The sequence below is a fragment of the Chanodichthys erythropterus genome, chromosome 24 (genome assembly GCF_024489055.1).
Source record: "Chanodichthys erythropterus isolate Z2021 chromosome 24, ASM2448905v1, whole genome shotgun sequence".
NCBI classification, from domain to species: domain Eukaryota; kingdom Metazoa; phylum Chordata; class Actinopteri; order Cypriniformes; family Xenocyprididae; genus Chanodichthys; species Chanodichthys erythropterus.
Genome location: NC_090244.1, coordinates 18,158,479 through 18,175,974, shown reverse-complemented (window position 1 = coordinate 18,175,974; position 17,496 = coordinate 18,158,479). Strand labels below are relative to the sequence as shown.

Sequence of the window (17,496 nt, the reverse complement as noted above, 5' to 3'; positions counted from 1 at the left end):
GTCTCAAGAGCAATAAACTTAGAAGAGGAAATGATGTCCAGTAACTTGATTATACAGTGCTAAAGAAAATGAAACTATTGTGGCATTTATTTAAAAGTAGTAATCAATAAAGTGACATTTAAAAACAATTAGCATTGGTCCAGCACAGAATTTGAATTAAATTCATTTCAAAATGTGTAAGACCATATAATATTTATTAAGTAAGCAATAAGGTATGAGAGGCTGTGCTGTCTGCTTTGCGTCGTGCCTAACAACGCCCTTCGGTCGTGACTTATTCACGATACAGCACTAGCCTCGAGTAATTTGTTGCTTTTATCAAACAGTTACCACACAATACAAATATTAAAGCCAAAAATATGTATCAATGCAACTTTCATGAAGTAAACTTTCACTAAAGCCTTCCCTCCGCTGAAAAAAATAGTCCCTGATCGTGAACAGCAACAGAAGTTACATTTTTACACCATTAGATGGCAGCAAAGACTGTCTTTATGATTGTGTCAGTCAGTAGCGAAGACTTTTACATTGAAAAAGTGAACACGGAATAAGACACGACTGACAAATGCTTTGACTAGCACTATCAGTCACGGGAAAACCCCTTAAATGTTAAAAGGACAAGATAATACATCGGACATTTAAACAGATTTTTTATTATGAACATAGGACTGAAATGAAGGAAAATGCTAAATCTGAATGCAGGTAATAAACTCGATAACTGATAAACTTGAACTCGATCTCTTTCTCACAATACTCTTCTACATAATACAGTAAGCTTCAATGAACAATATAAATTGAGAACATACAGTTTATGTTGCTAAGAGTGGTTTCTATGGGTGTTGTGTAGTGATACACAACTGTTGGGTGAAGCGGTCATAACTGTGTTTTATCATGAATAAAACAAAGCTATTGACCAATCAGAATCAAGGACAGGAACTAACCATTTTATAATATAATATAATATTATATAATATAATATAATGACCATTATTTCACCTCGCCATGGGACAATTCTTCAGAGGTTACAAGTGAAAATAGTATCAACATGATGCCAGTAAGAGGCTCCGCAAATGATGTGGCAGAGTCAGGTTTCAGCATTGGCTGTTCCTTTTAGTGGAACATTAACACACAATTCAGCAAAATAGCACCTAATTTAGTTCAATCACTGATTAGAACATCTATTAAAACAATTTACCATGATTATCTTTAGTCCCATTATATTACATCTAAAAATGCAAAATATATTTATTGTGGAGTGGCTCAGCTGGTATATCACGTCTCCCTCATTTGACCTTTGATTCACTAAAAGATCATCCATGTGTCTCCAGTGGGTGATTCATATAATATGTGACATATGTATGTGACAGATTTAGCTTGTAGTGGCTGGAAGCTTTCCACTATGTAATAAAAAAAATCAAAAGAGTAATTGCAAGTTGATAACTTTCAAATTGCAGTCAGTTACTGATTCCAAATTACATTTAGTACTAACTACAATAAAAAATTGTAAAATAGTTAATAATGTAATCCATTACATTACTTTTAAGGTAATAAAATCAGACTACTATTTGATTACTTTTACATTACTTTTGACCTAACTCGTTTATCAAGTTGATTTGAATATAATCTTGTACCATATAAAAATACAGATAAGGAATATATATTAATTTCCTTGTTATTGTCATCATGAAGTGCATTAAATATTACATTACGTCAGGATTTCCCATGGGGTTTGTGAAGGATCTGCAGGGGGATTGTGAGTTTAATGAAAAGCGAATAATTAAATCATAAAAATGTTAAAATTAAAATGAATACTTTTAAAATAAAAACAATCAAAATCAAAACACTTACTAAAAAATTAAACATTTTATTAGTTTACCTGCATGTGAACATTGACCGACATCAGAGAACTGTGCACTTAATTCATTTTTTTTTTCTTTCATTTCCAACCAAAATGTAACGTCTGTCCGATGTTGGAGGTTGACGCTTGGGTTCTGACATCAACCCGATTTTCATTTCCAACCAAAATGCAACGTTTGTCCGACGTTGAAGGTTGACGTTTGGGTTCTGACATCAACCCGATTTTCATTTCCAACCAAAATGCAACGTTTGTCCGACGTTGGAGATAGACGCTGGGTTCTAACGTCAACCTGATTTTCTTTTCCATTTCCAACCAAAATTCCTATCTTTTTATTTTTTAGAATGTGGTAATAACTAACCAAAATCCAATGTCGAGCCAACAGATGACATTTCCAACCAAAATGCAATGTCTGTCCAACGTTGGAGGTTGATGTCAATCTGACGCTGGGTTCTAACGTCAACCTGATTTCCATTTCCAACCAAAATGCAACATCTGTCCGACGTTGGAGATTGACGTTGGGTTCTGACGTCAACCTGATTTCCATTTCCAACCAAAATGCAACATCTGTCCGACGTTGGAGATTGACGTTGGGTTCTGACGTAAACCCGATTATCTTTTCCATTTCCAACCAAAATGCAACGTCTGTCCGATGTTGGAGGTTGACGGTTCTGACGTCAACCTGATTTTCATTTCCAACCAAAATGCAACGTTTGTCCGACATTGATGGTTGACGTTTGGGTTCTGACGTCAACCTGATTTTCATTTCCAACCAAAATGCAACGTTTGTCCGACGTTGGAGGTTGACGTTTGGGTTCTGACATCAACCCAATTTTCATTTCCAACCAAAATGCAACGTTTGTCCGACGTTGGAGGTTGACGTTTGGGTTCTGACATCAACCAAATTTTCATTTCCAACCAAAATGCAACGTTTGTCCGACATTGATGGTTGACGTTTGGGTTCTGACGTCAACCTGATTTTCATTTCCAACCAAAATGCAACGTTTGTCCGACGTTGGAGGTTGACGTTTGGGTTCTGACATCAACCCAATTTTCATTTCCAACCAAAATGCAACGTTTGTCCGACGTTGGAGGTTGACGTTTGGGTTCTGACATCAACCAAATTTTCATTTCCAACCAAAATGCAACGTTTGTCCGACATTGATGGTTGACGTTTGGGTTCTGACATCAACCCGATTTTCATTTCCAACCAAAATGCAACGTTTGTCCAACGTTGGAGGTTGACGTTTGGGTTCTGACATCAACCAAATTTTCATTTCCAACCAAAATGCAACGTTTGTCCGACATTGAAGGTTGACGTTTGGGTTCTGACATCAACCAAATTTTCATTTCCAACCAAAATGCAACGTTTGTCCGACATTGAAGGTTGACGTTTGGGTTCTGACATCAACCCGATTTTCATTTCCAACCAAAATGCAACGTTTGTCCGACGTTGGAGATTGACGTTTGGGTTCTGACGTCAACCTGATTTTCATTTCCAACCAAAATGCAACGTTTGTCCGACGTTGGAGATTGACGTTTGGTTCTAACGTCAACCTGATTTTCTTTTCCAACCAAAATGCAACGTCTGTCCGATGTTGGAGGTTGACGTTGGGTTCTGACGTCAACCTGATTTTCATTTCCAACCAAAATGCAACGTTTGTCCGACGTTGAAGGTTGACGTTTGGGTTCTGACATCAACCCGATTTTCATTTCCAACCAAAATGCAACGTTTGTCCGACGTTGGAGATTGACGTTTGGGTTCTGACATCAACCCGATTTTCATTTCCAACCAAAATGCAACGTTTGTCCAACGTTGGAGGTTGACGTTTGGGTTCTGACATCAACCAAATTTTCATTTCCAACCAAAATGCAACGTTTGTCCGACATTGAAGGTTGACGTTTGGGTTCTGACATCAACCAAATTTTCATTTCCAACCAAAATGCAACGTTTGTCCGACATTGAAGGTTGACGTTTGGGTTCTGACATCAACCCGATTTTCATTTCCAACCAAAATGCAACGTTTGTCCGACGTTGGAGATTGACGTTTGGGTTCTGACGTCAACCTGATTTTCATTTCCAACCAAAATGCAACGTTTGTCCGACGTTGAAGGTTGACGTTTGGGTTCTGACGTCAACCCGATTTTCATTTCCAACCAAAATGCAACGTTTGTCCGACGTTGGAGATTGACGTTTGGTTCTGACGTCAACCTGATTTTCATTTCCAACCAAAATGCAACGTTTGTCCGACGTTGGAGGTTGACGTTTGGGTTCTGACGTCAACCTGATTTTCATTTCCAACCAAAATGCAACGTTTGTCCGACGTTGGAGGTTGACGTTTGGGTTCTGACATCAACCCGATTTTCATTTCCAACCAAAATGCAACGTTTGTCCGACGTTGGAGATTGACGTTTGGTTCTGACGTCAACCTGATTTTCATTTCCAACCAAAATGCAACGTTTGTCCGACGTTGGAGATTGACGTTTGGTTCTAACGTCAACCTGATTTTCTTTTCCAACCAAAATGCAACGTCTGTCCGATGTTGGAGGTTGACGTTGGGTTCTGACGTCAACCTGATTTTCATTTCCAACCAAAATGCAACGTTTGTCCGACGTTGAAGGTTGACGTTTGGGTTCTGACATCAACCCGATTTTCATTTCCAACCAAAATGCAACGGTTGTCCGATGTTGGAGATTGACGTTTGGTTCTGACGTCAACCTGATTTTCATTTCCAACCAAAATGCAACGTTTGTCCGACGTTGAAGGTTGACGTTTGGGTTCTGACATCAACCCGATTTTCATTTCCAACCAAAATGCAACGTTTGTCCGACGTTGGAGATTGACGTTGGGTTCTGACGTCAACCTGATTTCCATTTCCAACCAAAATGCAACATCTGTCCGACGTTGGAGATTGACGTTGGGTTCTGACGTAAACCCGATTATCTTTTCCATTTCCAACCAAAATGCAACGTCTGTCCGATGTTGGAGGTTGACGGTTCTGACGTCAACCTGATTTTCATTTCCAACCAAAATGCAACGTTTGTCCGACATTGATGGTTGACGTTTGGGTTCTGACGTCAACCTGATTTTCATTTCCAACCAAAATGCAACGTTTGTCCGACGTTGGAGGTTGACGTTTGGGTTCTGACATCAACCCAATTTTCATTTCCAACCAAAATGCAACGTTTGTCCGACGTTGGAGCTTGACGTTTGGGTTCTGACATCAACCAAATTTTCATTTCCAACCAAAATGCAACGTTTGTCCGACATTGATGGTTGACGTTTGGGTTCTGACATCAACCCGATTTTCATTTCCAACCAAAATGCAACGTTTGTCCGACGTTGGAGATTGACGTTTGGGTTCTGACATCAACCAAATTTTCATTTCCAACCAAAATGCAACGTTTGTCCGACATTGAAGGTTGACGTTTGGGTTCTGACATCAACCAAATTTTCATTTCCAACCAAAATGCAACGTTTGTCCGACATTGAAGGTTGACGTTTGGGTTCTGACATCAACCCGATTTTCATTTCCAACCAAAATGCAACGTTTGTCCGACGTTGGAGATTGACGTTTGGGTTCTGACGTCAACCTGATTTTCATTTCCAACCAAAATGCAACGTTTGTCCGACGTTGGAGATTGACGTTTGGTTCTAACGTCAACCTGATTTTCTTTTCCAACCAAAATGCAACGTCTGTCCGATGTTGGAGGTTGACGTTGGGTTCTGACGTCAACCTGATTTTCATTTCCAACCAAAATGCAACGTTTGTCCGACGTTGAAGGTTGACGTTTGGGTTCTGACATCAACCCGATTTTCATTTCCAACCAAAATGCAACGTTTGTCCGACGTTGGAGATTGACGTTTGGTTCTGACGTCAACCTGATTTCCATTTCCAACCAAAATGCAACGTTTGTCCGACGTTGGAGGTTGACGTTTGGGTTCTGACGTCAACCTGATTTTCATTTCCAACCAAAATGCAACGTTTGTCCGACGTTGGAGGTTGACGTTTGGGTTCTGACATCAACCAAATTTTCATTTCCAACCAAAATGCAACGTTTGTCCGACATTGAAGGTTGACGTTTGGGTTCTGACATCAACCCGATTTTCATTTCCAACCAAAATGCAACATTTGTCCGACGTTGGAGATTGACGTTTGGTTCTAACGTCAACCTGATTTTCTTTTCCATTTCCAACCAAAATTCCTATCTTTTTATTTTCTAAAATGTGGTAATAACTAACCAAAATCCAATGTCGAGCCAACAGATGACATTTCCAACCAAAATGCAATGTCTGTCCAACATTGGAGGTTGATGTCAATCTGACGCTGGGTTCTAACGTCAACCTGATTTCCATTTCCAACCAAAATGCAACATCTGTCCGACGTTGGAGATTGACGTTGGGTTCTGACGTAAACCCGATTATCTTTTCCATTTCCAACCAAAATGCAACGTCTGTCCGATGTTGGAGGTTGACGTTTGGGTTCTGACATCAACCCAATTTTCATTTCCAACCAAAATGCAACGTTTGTCCGACATTGAATGTTGACGTTTGGGTTCTGACATTAACCCGATTTTCATTTCCAACCAAAATGCAACATCTGTCCGACGTTGGAGATTGACGTTGGGTTCTGACGTCAACCAGATTTTCATTTCCAACCAAAATGCAACGTTTGTCCGACGTTGGAGGTTGACGTTTGGGTTCTGACATCAACCCGATTTTCATTTCCAACCTAAATGCAATGTTTGTCCGATGTTGGAGGTTGACGTTTGGGTTCTGACATCAACCAAATTTTCATTTCCAACCAAAATGCAACGTTTGTCCGACGTTGGAGATTGACGTTGGGTTCTAACGTCAACCTGATTTTCATTTCCAACCAAAATGCAATGTTTGTCCGACGTTGGAGGTTGACGTTTGGGTTCTGACATCAACCCGATTTTCATTTCCAACCAAATGATGTTTTATAGGCATTCAGTGGACAGTCCTTAAAGGTGTTGCCCTTACACACAGCCTTAGAAGTGACCACTAAAACAAAAGCATCTAAAGACAATACAGGAAATTACACCCGACTGTGTAGATAATAGTACCCCAAATAGTATAAACAGTAGCTGGTCACGAGAACTAAGACTAAACATTCACACATAGTTTGACTTCCAGTAGGAAGATCAAAGCATTCAAATGCATAGGTGCTAACCCTATCAATCAATCAATCAATCAATCAGTATCGCCCATACCTTTACATTATCATAGAGACAAAAGCACAGCTGTATCTTGAGCTTGTCATGCCAAATGGTCAGGAAATGCATGAAGACAAAAGGTTAATGTCTCAGACACCTAGGCTGCCTGCCTTGATCTCCTTTAGAATGTCATTATCTTTACCTCAAAACGTAAAACATAAAGTTTTCATTTCATATACTATTACATTGGAACCTAGAACAAATGGGAACATAGTACAAATTTGTAATCCCACACAACCAAAATGCAACGACTGTCCGACGTTGGAGGTTGACGTTGGGTTCTGACGTCACCCCGATTTTCTTTTCCAACCAAAATGCAACGCTTGTCCGAAACTGGAGATTGACATCAATCTGATTTTATATTGACGTACAGTGCCTGCCAGGCTTCTTAAAGCTACAATAGAGATACTATAGAAAATTGGAAAACTGAGACAAGGCCTTTTTGAAATTGTTTCATCTACAACAAAGGTCACCAGCAGGGGCAAAAGAGTGTTTTCCTGTTGGGAAAATTCAGCAGCACAGATTCATGTATTATATCATTAGAGGGATAAAGCATTAGAAAATTAACCAAAACAAAGGTTTGATATTATGTTTCTGTGAAGTTTGATAGTATTTCATAATTTACATTTTTGTTGTTTTATGATTTTTTTTTTTTTTTTTTTGCATTTTATAATAATGAAAAGCAATAATAGGATGCAGATGACAGGGAACATTCTCAGAACTTCCCTGACTAACATGCTGGTAAGGTTCTCTCAAGCTATGAAGATTTCCAGTAACGTTAAAAGAATATTTGTTTAAAGTTATCTGGTCTTTAATAATGTTCTCAAAACATTAGCCTACCTATAGTTCATTGAATGTTTTTTTTTTTTTTTCTTTCTCTCTCTGTGAAGTAGTATGGATGTTTGTCCAACATTTTTAAATGTTGCTCATTTCAGAATATTCAGAAAACATTCAGAAATAACATTTTCATAACTTAATGATAAAGTTAGCTTAAAACATTGGCCTATTTTTGTTAACTGGGAATAATGAAATAATTCCGGTCCTAGAATTTGATTGGCTAGGCGGTGTTCAGTTAGTACAGACAATAAATTAGATAATAAATTACGCAGCAAAACCAGTCAAAGATAATGTATAACCTATAGGCTACATTTACACGTTAAACACTATACCTGCAATATACATAGACACCTATAATAACGCAGTGTGTCATTTGCGGGCACAGTAAACACCGAGCAAATGTTACAATATGGAGATATAATCACTGCAATAAGCTGTAATTTTTTTTTTTCTCATTTCACATGACGCTCCATTGTACCTTGTTTGCGGAGTTTTAAAATTACCGGTCTGACAAACGTGTGGCTAATAGCTATTTAGAAAAAGTTGTGCGGTTCTGATGCCTAAAAAGCTGTCTGGGTAGCAGCACACTCGAGGCACCGCCACAGTTTGTATGAAGTCACTGCAAACGAGCGACAGATATTCTGAGGCGCTGCTCTGTCATCGCCGTGACGTCAGTTTGTTTAACTCGCGAGCGCACCATGCTTGATATAAGAGACGGTTCCGACAGCTATGTCAAAATTTCTCTCTTCTGAGTCGACTTCTGAGGGTACATGAGAAGCCGGCACTTCTCTGCAATGACAATTACACTTCTGTTCATCATCTTCACCGCGTGTCCCCTCGCGTCCACAGGTAAGTTAGTCTTGTGCACTACTAAGTCCTGTACAGCTCACTTTATAACAAGCCTAAACTTCCATTGATAGGTCAGAAAGATGGTAAACTATTACTTAACAGACTAGTACTACATGTGTACTCTTACATTTTGAGGAATAAAATGAAATTAATGATCTATTAAACATTAGGATACCTATTTGATGTGGAAATGTGCTAATATGATTAATGAAAGTTATTAGTGCTACCTTATTTTATAGTTTCTGTTAGCCTATATGTAGATATGATATATGGATAAAAATGCTCCAGAACTACTCTTATTTCTGTTACATTATTTTAAAACTCTTAGCCTACAATTCTGAAAATGTCTTTATTTGCATTTGTCTATGAATAGTAAAATACTCATTAAAAACATTGGAAAATAGTCATTACAAATATGACAACGTAACATTTTGCATCACTTTAAGTGGACAATACGGTCCCATATTGGTATAGAAGCAGTAATTTGGGAGAAAATTGAACATCAAATATAGATTCCTGGAAGTTCATTTGAGTTGTTAACATAATGAGTGGGTGAATGCTGTTTCCATAAATGAACAACCTTGGGAGTAAAGTAAGAACTTGTAAAATCATAATGTGTAATTATAAGCTTGCAGAACCCCAAAATGCTCTGAATTAGCATGAAGATTTGTAAGGCTGTGTCTGCAGATCTGACAAATGACCCTGAATGACCTTAGTCATGGTGAAACATTTGTCACGCCAAATTAGCGTCCAGGTGCTGACTTAATTGCTCTGCTGATATCTTGTCTGTAGATCTTCCCTAAAAAGGTCAGTTCAGGAAAAATCTGTGGTCCCACAATAGCAAGGAAGATTAACTTTTGTGAAAGAAAGTGATGACCAAATTGCTGAGGACATTTTTGCACCTTCCTGTTTGGACTCTCAGTCTCATATTCAGAAAATATAATAATTTCCTGTGCCATTTAGAAAAATTTCCATCACTGTATGGTTCATGCATGGTGGTTTTTAGCTGTAAAAAAAAAATAGCTGCGCCATACAAAAAATGCTTTTGAGTTTCATCGTAGAGGGAATGTCTTACTGTTACTGAGTTTAAATTAAGCTTATGAACTATTAGAGAAATGCCTTGATTTCCATTGACTTGCTCTTCAGCATTTTAAGCAGTGACAGATTATACACGCTCCCAGGGTATTTTTTTGTCAAGCAGAAATCTCTGGGAAAGACCAGCAAGAGTCTGGCTCAGCCTGTCCATCAGATTGACTGCGAATAGCCAGCAATGACCAGAGCAGCAGGTTGCAACCAGAATGGAGTCCAGCTGCAATGGAATGCATTATCTGACTGATTTATGACTTCTAATAGAACTGCATGAAAACAGGTCAGGGACAATGAAGCTCATCGACATCCAGTTTAAAAGCATTTAATAATTGTGTTCATCTCTTTTTCAGGGGCAAAATGGACATATAATGGTAAGTAGGTTTTGTTTTGCCATTTCAATCAAGATTGCAATGTAGATTCAAAATGTTTCATGAAAGACAGCCAGGCTTTCCGCACTAAATGAACACTAGAAAGAATGATATTTAGTTATATTAATTAATATCCACCAATATAACAATACATAGACGTAAACGGTAATATTTACCTGCATACCTTTAAGTTTGGATTCATTTTTTTTTTATGTCTTTGAGAGTCTTGTATTCTCACCAAGGCTGCATTTATTTGACCAAAATTGAAATATTATGAAATAACTGTTTTAATATATTTCAAAATGTAATTTATTCCTGTGATGCAAAGCTGAATTTTCAGCATCATTACTCCAGTCTTCAGTGTCACATGGTCCTTCAGAAATCATTCTAATATGCTGATTTGATGCTCAGGTAACCTTCTTCTTATTATTATTATTATCAATGTTGAAAACAGTTGTTCTGCTTAATATATTTATGTAAACTGTGATACATGTTGTTCAGGATTCTTTGATGAATAGAAGGTTCAAATGAACAGCATTTATAAAAAAAAAAATTTTTTCAACAATGCAGTATTTACTGTCGCAAATTTATCAATTTATTGCATCCTTACTAAATAAAAGTATTCATTTCTATCAAATTTTTTTTTATTTTGTTTTAATTAAACATTTTAACATGACAAATGCCATTCAGAGAGATCTACGCACAGTAATGAGGTGATGACACAAACTGTTTGGAAATTTGAATCAAACTTTAACACCATTTTCACTGCTGAAAAAGTCTAGTAGAAACTGCTTGAAATCAAAAAGTTGACAAAATGAAACCAAAATCATCCTGCTCTTGATTTTGTCCAGTCAATAGCAAGAAAGGGATAGTAAAACTTGTAACTTAATGGTCAAATAAAAAGCACATTCATTTTTACAATGTTGCTCATGATCTGCAGCAAAATCATCGAAAGTATTATGTGAACATTTACAACCCGAATTCCAGAAATGTTGGGTCGTTTTTAAATTTGAATAAAATGAAAACCTAAAAGACTTTCAAATCACATGAGCCAATATTTTATTCAAAATAGAACATAGATATAACAGAGAAATTTTACACTTTTATCCACTAAATAAGCTCATTTCAAATTTCATGCCTGCTACAGGTCTCAAAAAAGTTGGCACGGGGGCAACAAATGGCTGAAAAAGCAAGACATTTTGAAAAGATTCAGCTGGGAGAACATTTAGCAGCTAATTAAGTTAATTGATATCAGATCTGTAACATGATTAGCGATAAAAGGGAAGTCTTAGAGAGGCAGAGTCTCTCAGAAGTAAAGATGTGCAGAGCTGTGAAAGTGCGTAAAAAGATTGTGGAATACTTTAAAAACAATGTTCCTCAATGTCAAATTGCAAAGGCTTTGCAAATCTTCAGTGCATAACATCATCAAAAGATTCAGAGAAACTGGAGAAATCTCTGTGCATAAGGCACAATACCGAAGACCTTTATTGGATGCCCGTGGTCTTTGGGCCCTCAGACGATATTGCATCACTCATTGGCATGATTTTGTCAAAGACATTACTACATAGGCCTACGAATACTTCCAGAAACCACTGTCGGTAAACACAATCCACCGTGCCATCTGCAGATGCCAACTAAAGCTCTATCAAGCAAAAAGGAAGCCATATGTGAACATGGTCCAGAAGCACCGTCGTGTCCTTTGGGCCAAGGCTCATTTAAAATAGACTCTTTCAAAGTGGAAAATTGCTCTATGGTCAGACGAGTCCAAATTTGACATTCTTGTTAGAAATCATAGACGCCGTGTCTTCCGGGCTAAAGAGGAGGGAGACCTTTCAGTGTGTCATCAGCGTTCAGTTCAAAAGCCAGCATCTCTGATGGTATGGGGGTGCATAAGTGTATACGGTATGGGCAACTTGCATGTTTTGGAAGGGACTATGAATGCTGAAAGGTATATAAAGGTTTTAGAGCAACATATGCTCCCCTGCAGATGACGTCTATTTCAGGGAAGGCCTTGTGTATTTCAGCAGGACAATGCAAAACCACATACTGCAGCTATTACAACAGCACGGCTTCGTCGTAGAAGAGTCCGGGTACTGAATTGGCCTGCCTGCAGTCCAGATCTTTCACCTATAGAGAAAAATACGTCAAAGACAAACATGAACTCTTCAGCAGCTCAAAACCTGTATCAGGCAAGAATGGGACCAAATTTCATCACCAAAACTCCAGAAACTCATAACCTCGATGCCCAGATGTCTTCACACTGTTTTGAAAAGAAGAGGAGATGCTACACCATGGTAAACCTGTAGCAGGCATCAAATTTGACATGAGCTCATTTTGTGCATAAAATTTTAACATTTCTCAGTTTAAACATTTGTTATGTTATCTATGTTCTATTGTGAATAAAATATTGGCTCATGTGATTTGAAAGTCTTTTAGTTTTCTTTTTATGAAAATTTTAAAAAACGTCCCAACATTTACAGAATTCGGATTGTAATATATCTCCTAACTGTAAGTAATTGAGTTGTAATGCGTTTCCTTCTAATGACCAGATGCAGTCGTTTTCCCCTCAGTAGAAAAGGTCATTCAGAGACCAGCAGAACGTGCTCTTTACACGCTGAAGAGCTTTAAAATAAACATGCTTAATCACGACTGCTGTCGCAGAGTTCTGCTCTATTGCTTGCACCTAGGGAACCAAGCAGGCTTCTGGTTACCATCCACATGAGTCAAGCCTATTCCTGTACAGACTTTTTAACTGTTATCTCTAACAATCCCAGTATGCCATTCCAGTGTGGACATGGAGACCCTCTGGCAGCCATGATGGAGGTATCAAAGAACATGTTGCTGTTGGAAAAAGGGAACTCGTGGTGCAAAGTTGACCTTGTTTTGACCCCTTTTGGCTTGCATGGCTCTGAAATGATTCCCACCATGTCTCTCATGTCATGACCCCCCGGCTCTCTCCTCGTGCCGCTGTCACTCACGTGTTTGCTTTTCGAGGAGACCATGTAGGTTCATGAATGAATTACACATATTTACGTCAGTACATTATGTCTAGTTTTGATTTATTTTAAAGCTGGCTTGAACTAAGATGTAAGGCCACTCAAAGGACCTCAACTGCAAAACAGAGCTGTTATAAGGGCTTTATTTTGGGAAGAGATTGTTCGTCTAATTGCTTGGCTGTGAAATTTCTTAGCTCCCTATACTTAGGAAAGAACAATGCATAATATTATTATGTCTTTGTGTGTGGCACATTGCAATTTACAAGCTGAATCTCTTCTGTCCCTTCAGTTATACTTGTAAAATAATTTTCACTTCTGTGAGCAAATTTACAGTGCCTGCAAAGTCAGACTACCTTGTAATGTGCTGTATTTTAGTCTTGTAGACTAAGAATTTTAGACAATGTGATTATCAAACCAATCCCCCTCATTAAGCAAATGCTAAGTTTACTGCTCCTAAAACTATATTTTTGCGTTTTCTGAAGAAAACATGAGTGGTACACATGCAGAAGTCAGAGGTTATACAATGCGGTTGCTAGGGTGCCCTGAGTGGTTTCCAGGTGGCTATTTGTTAGCAGAAGCGGTTGTTAGGGTGTTGCTATATGGTTGCTAAGCTGTTCTAAGTGGGTGCTATGCCCTTGCTAAAGGGTTGTTTACTGGTCCAAGTTAGAAAAGCCCCCAAGTGTCTTAAATTGTTACATTGTTGCAAGGGCGTTGCTATGTGGTTGTTTACTGGTCCAAGTCAGAAGAGCCAAAAAATGTCTTTAATTGTTACATGGTTACTAGGGTGTTGGTATGTGGTTGCTAGGTCGTTGCTATGTGATTGTTTACTGGTCCAAGTCAGAAGAGCCCCCATGTGTCTTTAATTGTTACATGGTTGCTAGGGTGTTGCTATGTGGTTGTTTGCTGGTCCAAGTCAGAAGTGCCCCCAAATGTCTTTAATTGTTACATGGTTGCTAGGATGTTGCTATGTGGCTGTTTACTGGTCCAAGTCAGAAGAGCCCCCAAATGTCTTAAATTGTTACATTGTTGCAAGGGCGTTGCTATGTGGTTGTTTACTGGTCCAAGTCAGAAGAGCCAAAAAATGTCTTTAATTGTTACATGGTTACTAGGGTGTTGGTATGTTGTTGCTAGGTCGTTGCTATGTGATTGTTTACTGGTCCAAGTCAGAAGAGCCCCCATGTGTCTTTAATTGTTACATGGTTGCTAGGGTGTTGCTATGTGGTTGTTTGCTGGTCCAAGTCAGCAGAGCCCCCAAATGGCTTTAATTGTTACATGGTTGCTAGGGTGTTGCTATGTGGTTGTTTACTGGTAAAAGTCAGAAGTGCCCCCAAATGTCTTTAATTGTTACATGGTTGCTAGGGTGTTGCTATGTGGTTGTTTACTGGTCCTAGTCAGAAGTGCCCCCAAATGTCTTTAATTGTTACATGGTTGCTAGGGTGTTGCTATGTGGTTGTTTACTGGTCCAAGTCAGAAGTGCCCCCAAATGTCATTAATTGTTACATGGTTGCTAGGGTGTTGCTATGTGGTTGTTTACTGGTCCAAGTCAGAAGTGTCCCCAAATGTCTTTAATTGTTACATGGTTGCTAGGGTGTTGCTATGTGGTTGTTTACTGGTCCAAGTCAGAAGAGCCCCCAAATGTCTTTAATTGTTACATGGTTGCTAGGGTGTTGCTATATAATTGCTGGGTCGTTGCTATGTGGTTGTTTAATAGACCAAGGTAAAGACCCCACCATCATGTCTCTATAATTGTTATGTGATTGCTGTGGTGTTGCTGTGTGATTGCTAAGGTGTTCTAAGTGTTTTCTAGGCCAAGTTACAAGAGCCCACCCTCATGTCTTTATAATTGTTATGCTGTTGCTAGAGTGTTTCTATGTGGTTATTCTAAGTAGTTGCTAGGCCATTACTAAGTGGTTGTGTACAGGCTCAAGACAAGTGGCCCAAGATACAAGTCTATATGGGGTTTTTTTGCCCATTAAAATGTTTATACATAAATCATAAAAATATATATTGAGATTCGGACAATGTGATAATGGAGTGAAGTGTCCAAAGCAACTGACCACTGTTTGAAATACCATAACGAATAGCTAAACGAGAAACACTGCAGTGCTTGTGCTGCTGTGTAGATGTTATCAAGCATATCAAACAGAGCTCAGATGAGTGTTGTCCTTTGTGTCGGCTAACACTGAGAGCTCTTGACATTCTGAGTCTGAATTAATTCCGCTGAGTCAAGGCCTTTTAGAATCACTTAGAGGGACGTAATTACGTCAAACATCTCACTGCCTAAAGTCTAAGATGAAAACACATATGCAGCTGCTTAAAAAAGTTAGCTGAGATTATTACCTTAGCATAATTTATCCTGGTCAGACACAGAGATGAACGATACCACAAATCATGCATTTTGAGTAGAGAATATATATATAGAGACCTGGTACCAGCAAGAACCATGTTTTTTCTTTATAAAATGTGAAATATTTTTTTGTGCCACTGTATTTCATATCATATGCCAGTTGCAACAAACCCCATGTTAACTTTAATTTTTATGTATGCAATGTATTTTGCAGAAGTTTATTTAAAACATTTCATTAATTTGAATTAAAAAATCGGTTTGAATGTATGATTCAATGACTCACTCATAAAGACTTCACTTGTTTTATTACTAGATGAATCAGCATTTTTGAAAGAATCTCTTGAATTAATGACGAATACATTTTTCAACAGTAACTTGTCTCCACCTACTGGTTAAACAATGTAATTGATCCAACTTGAAGTTATGTGCAAAAGGTGATTTACTCTAATGATCACTACTGTAGACATCAGTGTTTATATCCAAACTATAATCTTTTATCCCAGTAGTTCTGTGATATTTTGAATTACTGTAACACCAAAATAATAATAGGCCTAGTTGAAAAAAAGTTTGTGAAGCTTTTTCATACCTATTCATGATAACGTCTCTCTCTCTCTGGCTCATCGGCAGCGCCATCGCAGATCTGAATTTTCGCAGTGATCGTACTGTCAAAAGTTTAATAGACATAGCCGAATCGTTGTCGTTTAGGAATAAGATCTTGTGGGTGTTTGAATTGAGATTGCGATATTTTAACAATTAATCGTGCAGCTTTATTTAAAATGTATTTAATTTAATTATTTAAAATGAATTTCATTTAAATAATACTTTATTTTGATTTAATGTTATTACCATTAACTTAAAGGATTTGTTGCAAACAGCTGCATGACCTCAGCTTTCAGCAGTTCAGTGTGTTAATGTCAAGCATATCCAGACCAGAGAGCTTTAGATGTTTTACTGTAGAGGCATGCTCATTATGACTACATAACAGGGTGACAGTTATGATTTAGGGTTATGATCCTCTATGGGCCGACCACAGGCATCTGATGTGATTATGATGGAGAAGCTAGTCTAGATTAAAAATGAACTAGACGGTAAGTAATTACGACCGCAAGGGAAAGTTAGGAGTGTTACGCTACTAAAAGAGACGATGTGTAGTTTTGCAGTTACAGCTGTTCAGAAAACAAAATCTGCCCACAAAACCATGATCATCAACCATGTTTTCAGAAACAGAAACCATGACGATTGCATTTAAAAGGCTAGTAATTATTGTTAATAAGGAACTTATTAGCTATGTTATTTAAAAAGTTACCTTTTCTACACCCTTTTCTCTAAAAGATCCACAATGCAGCAGAAATGTCTCTTAGACCAGCAAACACTCTGTTGGATTGACTTCGAAGCCTCCCCCAAAGCAACAAAACATTATCTTTTATTGTTGGGTGTGGTATTCATGTAAGGCCATTCATTTTGTAAGGCAGAGTTCTGTGATCGCTGACCTTAGCCTGTGTCTTAGCAAAACTTAAGGCTAATGCAATCCAGTTCTGGCCACATCAAATGTTTAAACACACCACCAGATAAGAATCGGTCAGGGAAAGAAGCTTCGGTGACCACAACTTTCTTTGACTTCTGGTTTCAGGACCTGATGGAGAACACGACTGGTCCAGCAACTACCCGTTCTGTGGAGGAGCATTCCAGTCGCCCATCGACTTCCAGACACAGCTGCTGAGATACGATCCAAACCTGCCGCCCATCCAGGTCCAGAACTACAACCTGTCAACCAATGAGCAGCTCACTCTCGGAAACAATGGACACTCTGGTTGGTGCAGTGAGATTATAGAGCATGATTTTGTTTTTAAACACGACTAATAACTATTGTCACAATACATGCATTTTAAACATACATTTTTAGATATTGCATTTTATATTGTA

The 17,496-nt window shown here is 38.3% G+C and overlaps 1 protein-coding gene across 4 annotated transcripts in view; it reads left to right on the top strand.

The window, feature by feature from the left end:
* The window catches only part of ca12 (carbonic anhydrase XII), a 34,852-nt gene that overhangs the window by 11,318 nt on the left and 6,038 nt on the right, over positions 1 to 17,496 (top strand). The window contains exons 1-4 of one of the 4 annotated variants that reach the window (XM_067379008.1): positions 8,751 to 8,773; positions 10,213 to 10,233; positions 10,559 to 10,641; positions 17,204 to 17,383. Coding sequence is in view for 1 of the 4 variants with exons in the window: in XM_067379006.1 (XP_067235107.1) it covers positions 8,695 to 8,773; positions 10,213 to 10,233; positions 17,204 to 17,383 (280 nt within the window). In the remaining 3 variants the exon portion in view is untranslated. Of the gene's footprint in view, positions 1 to 8,563; positions 8,774 to 10,212; positions 10,234 to 10,558; positions 10,642 to 17,203; positions 17,384 to 17,496 lie in introns of those variants that run through there. The other 3 variants (XM_067379007.1, XM_067379006.1, XM_067379009.1) reach the window with 3 other exon arrangements.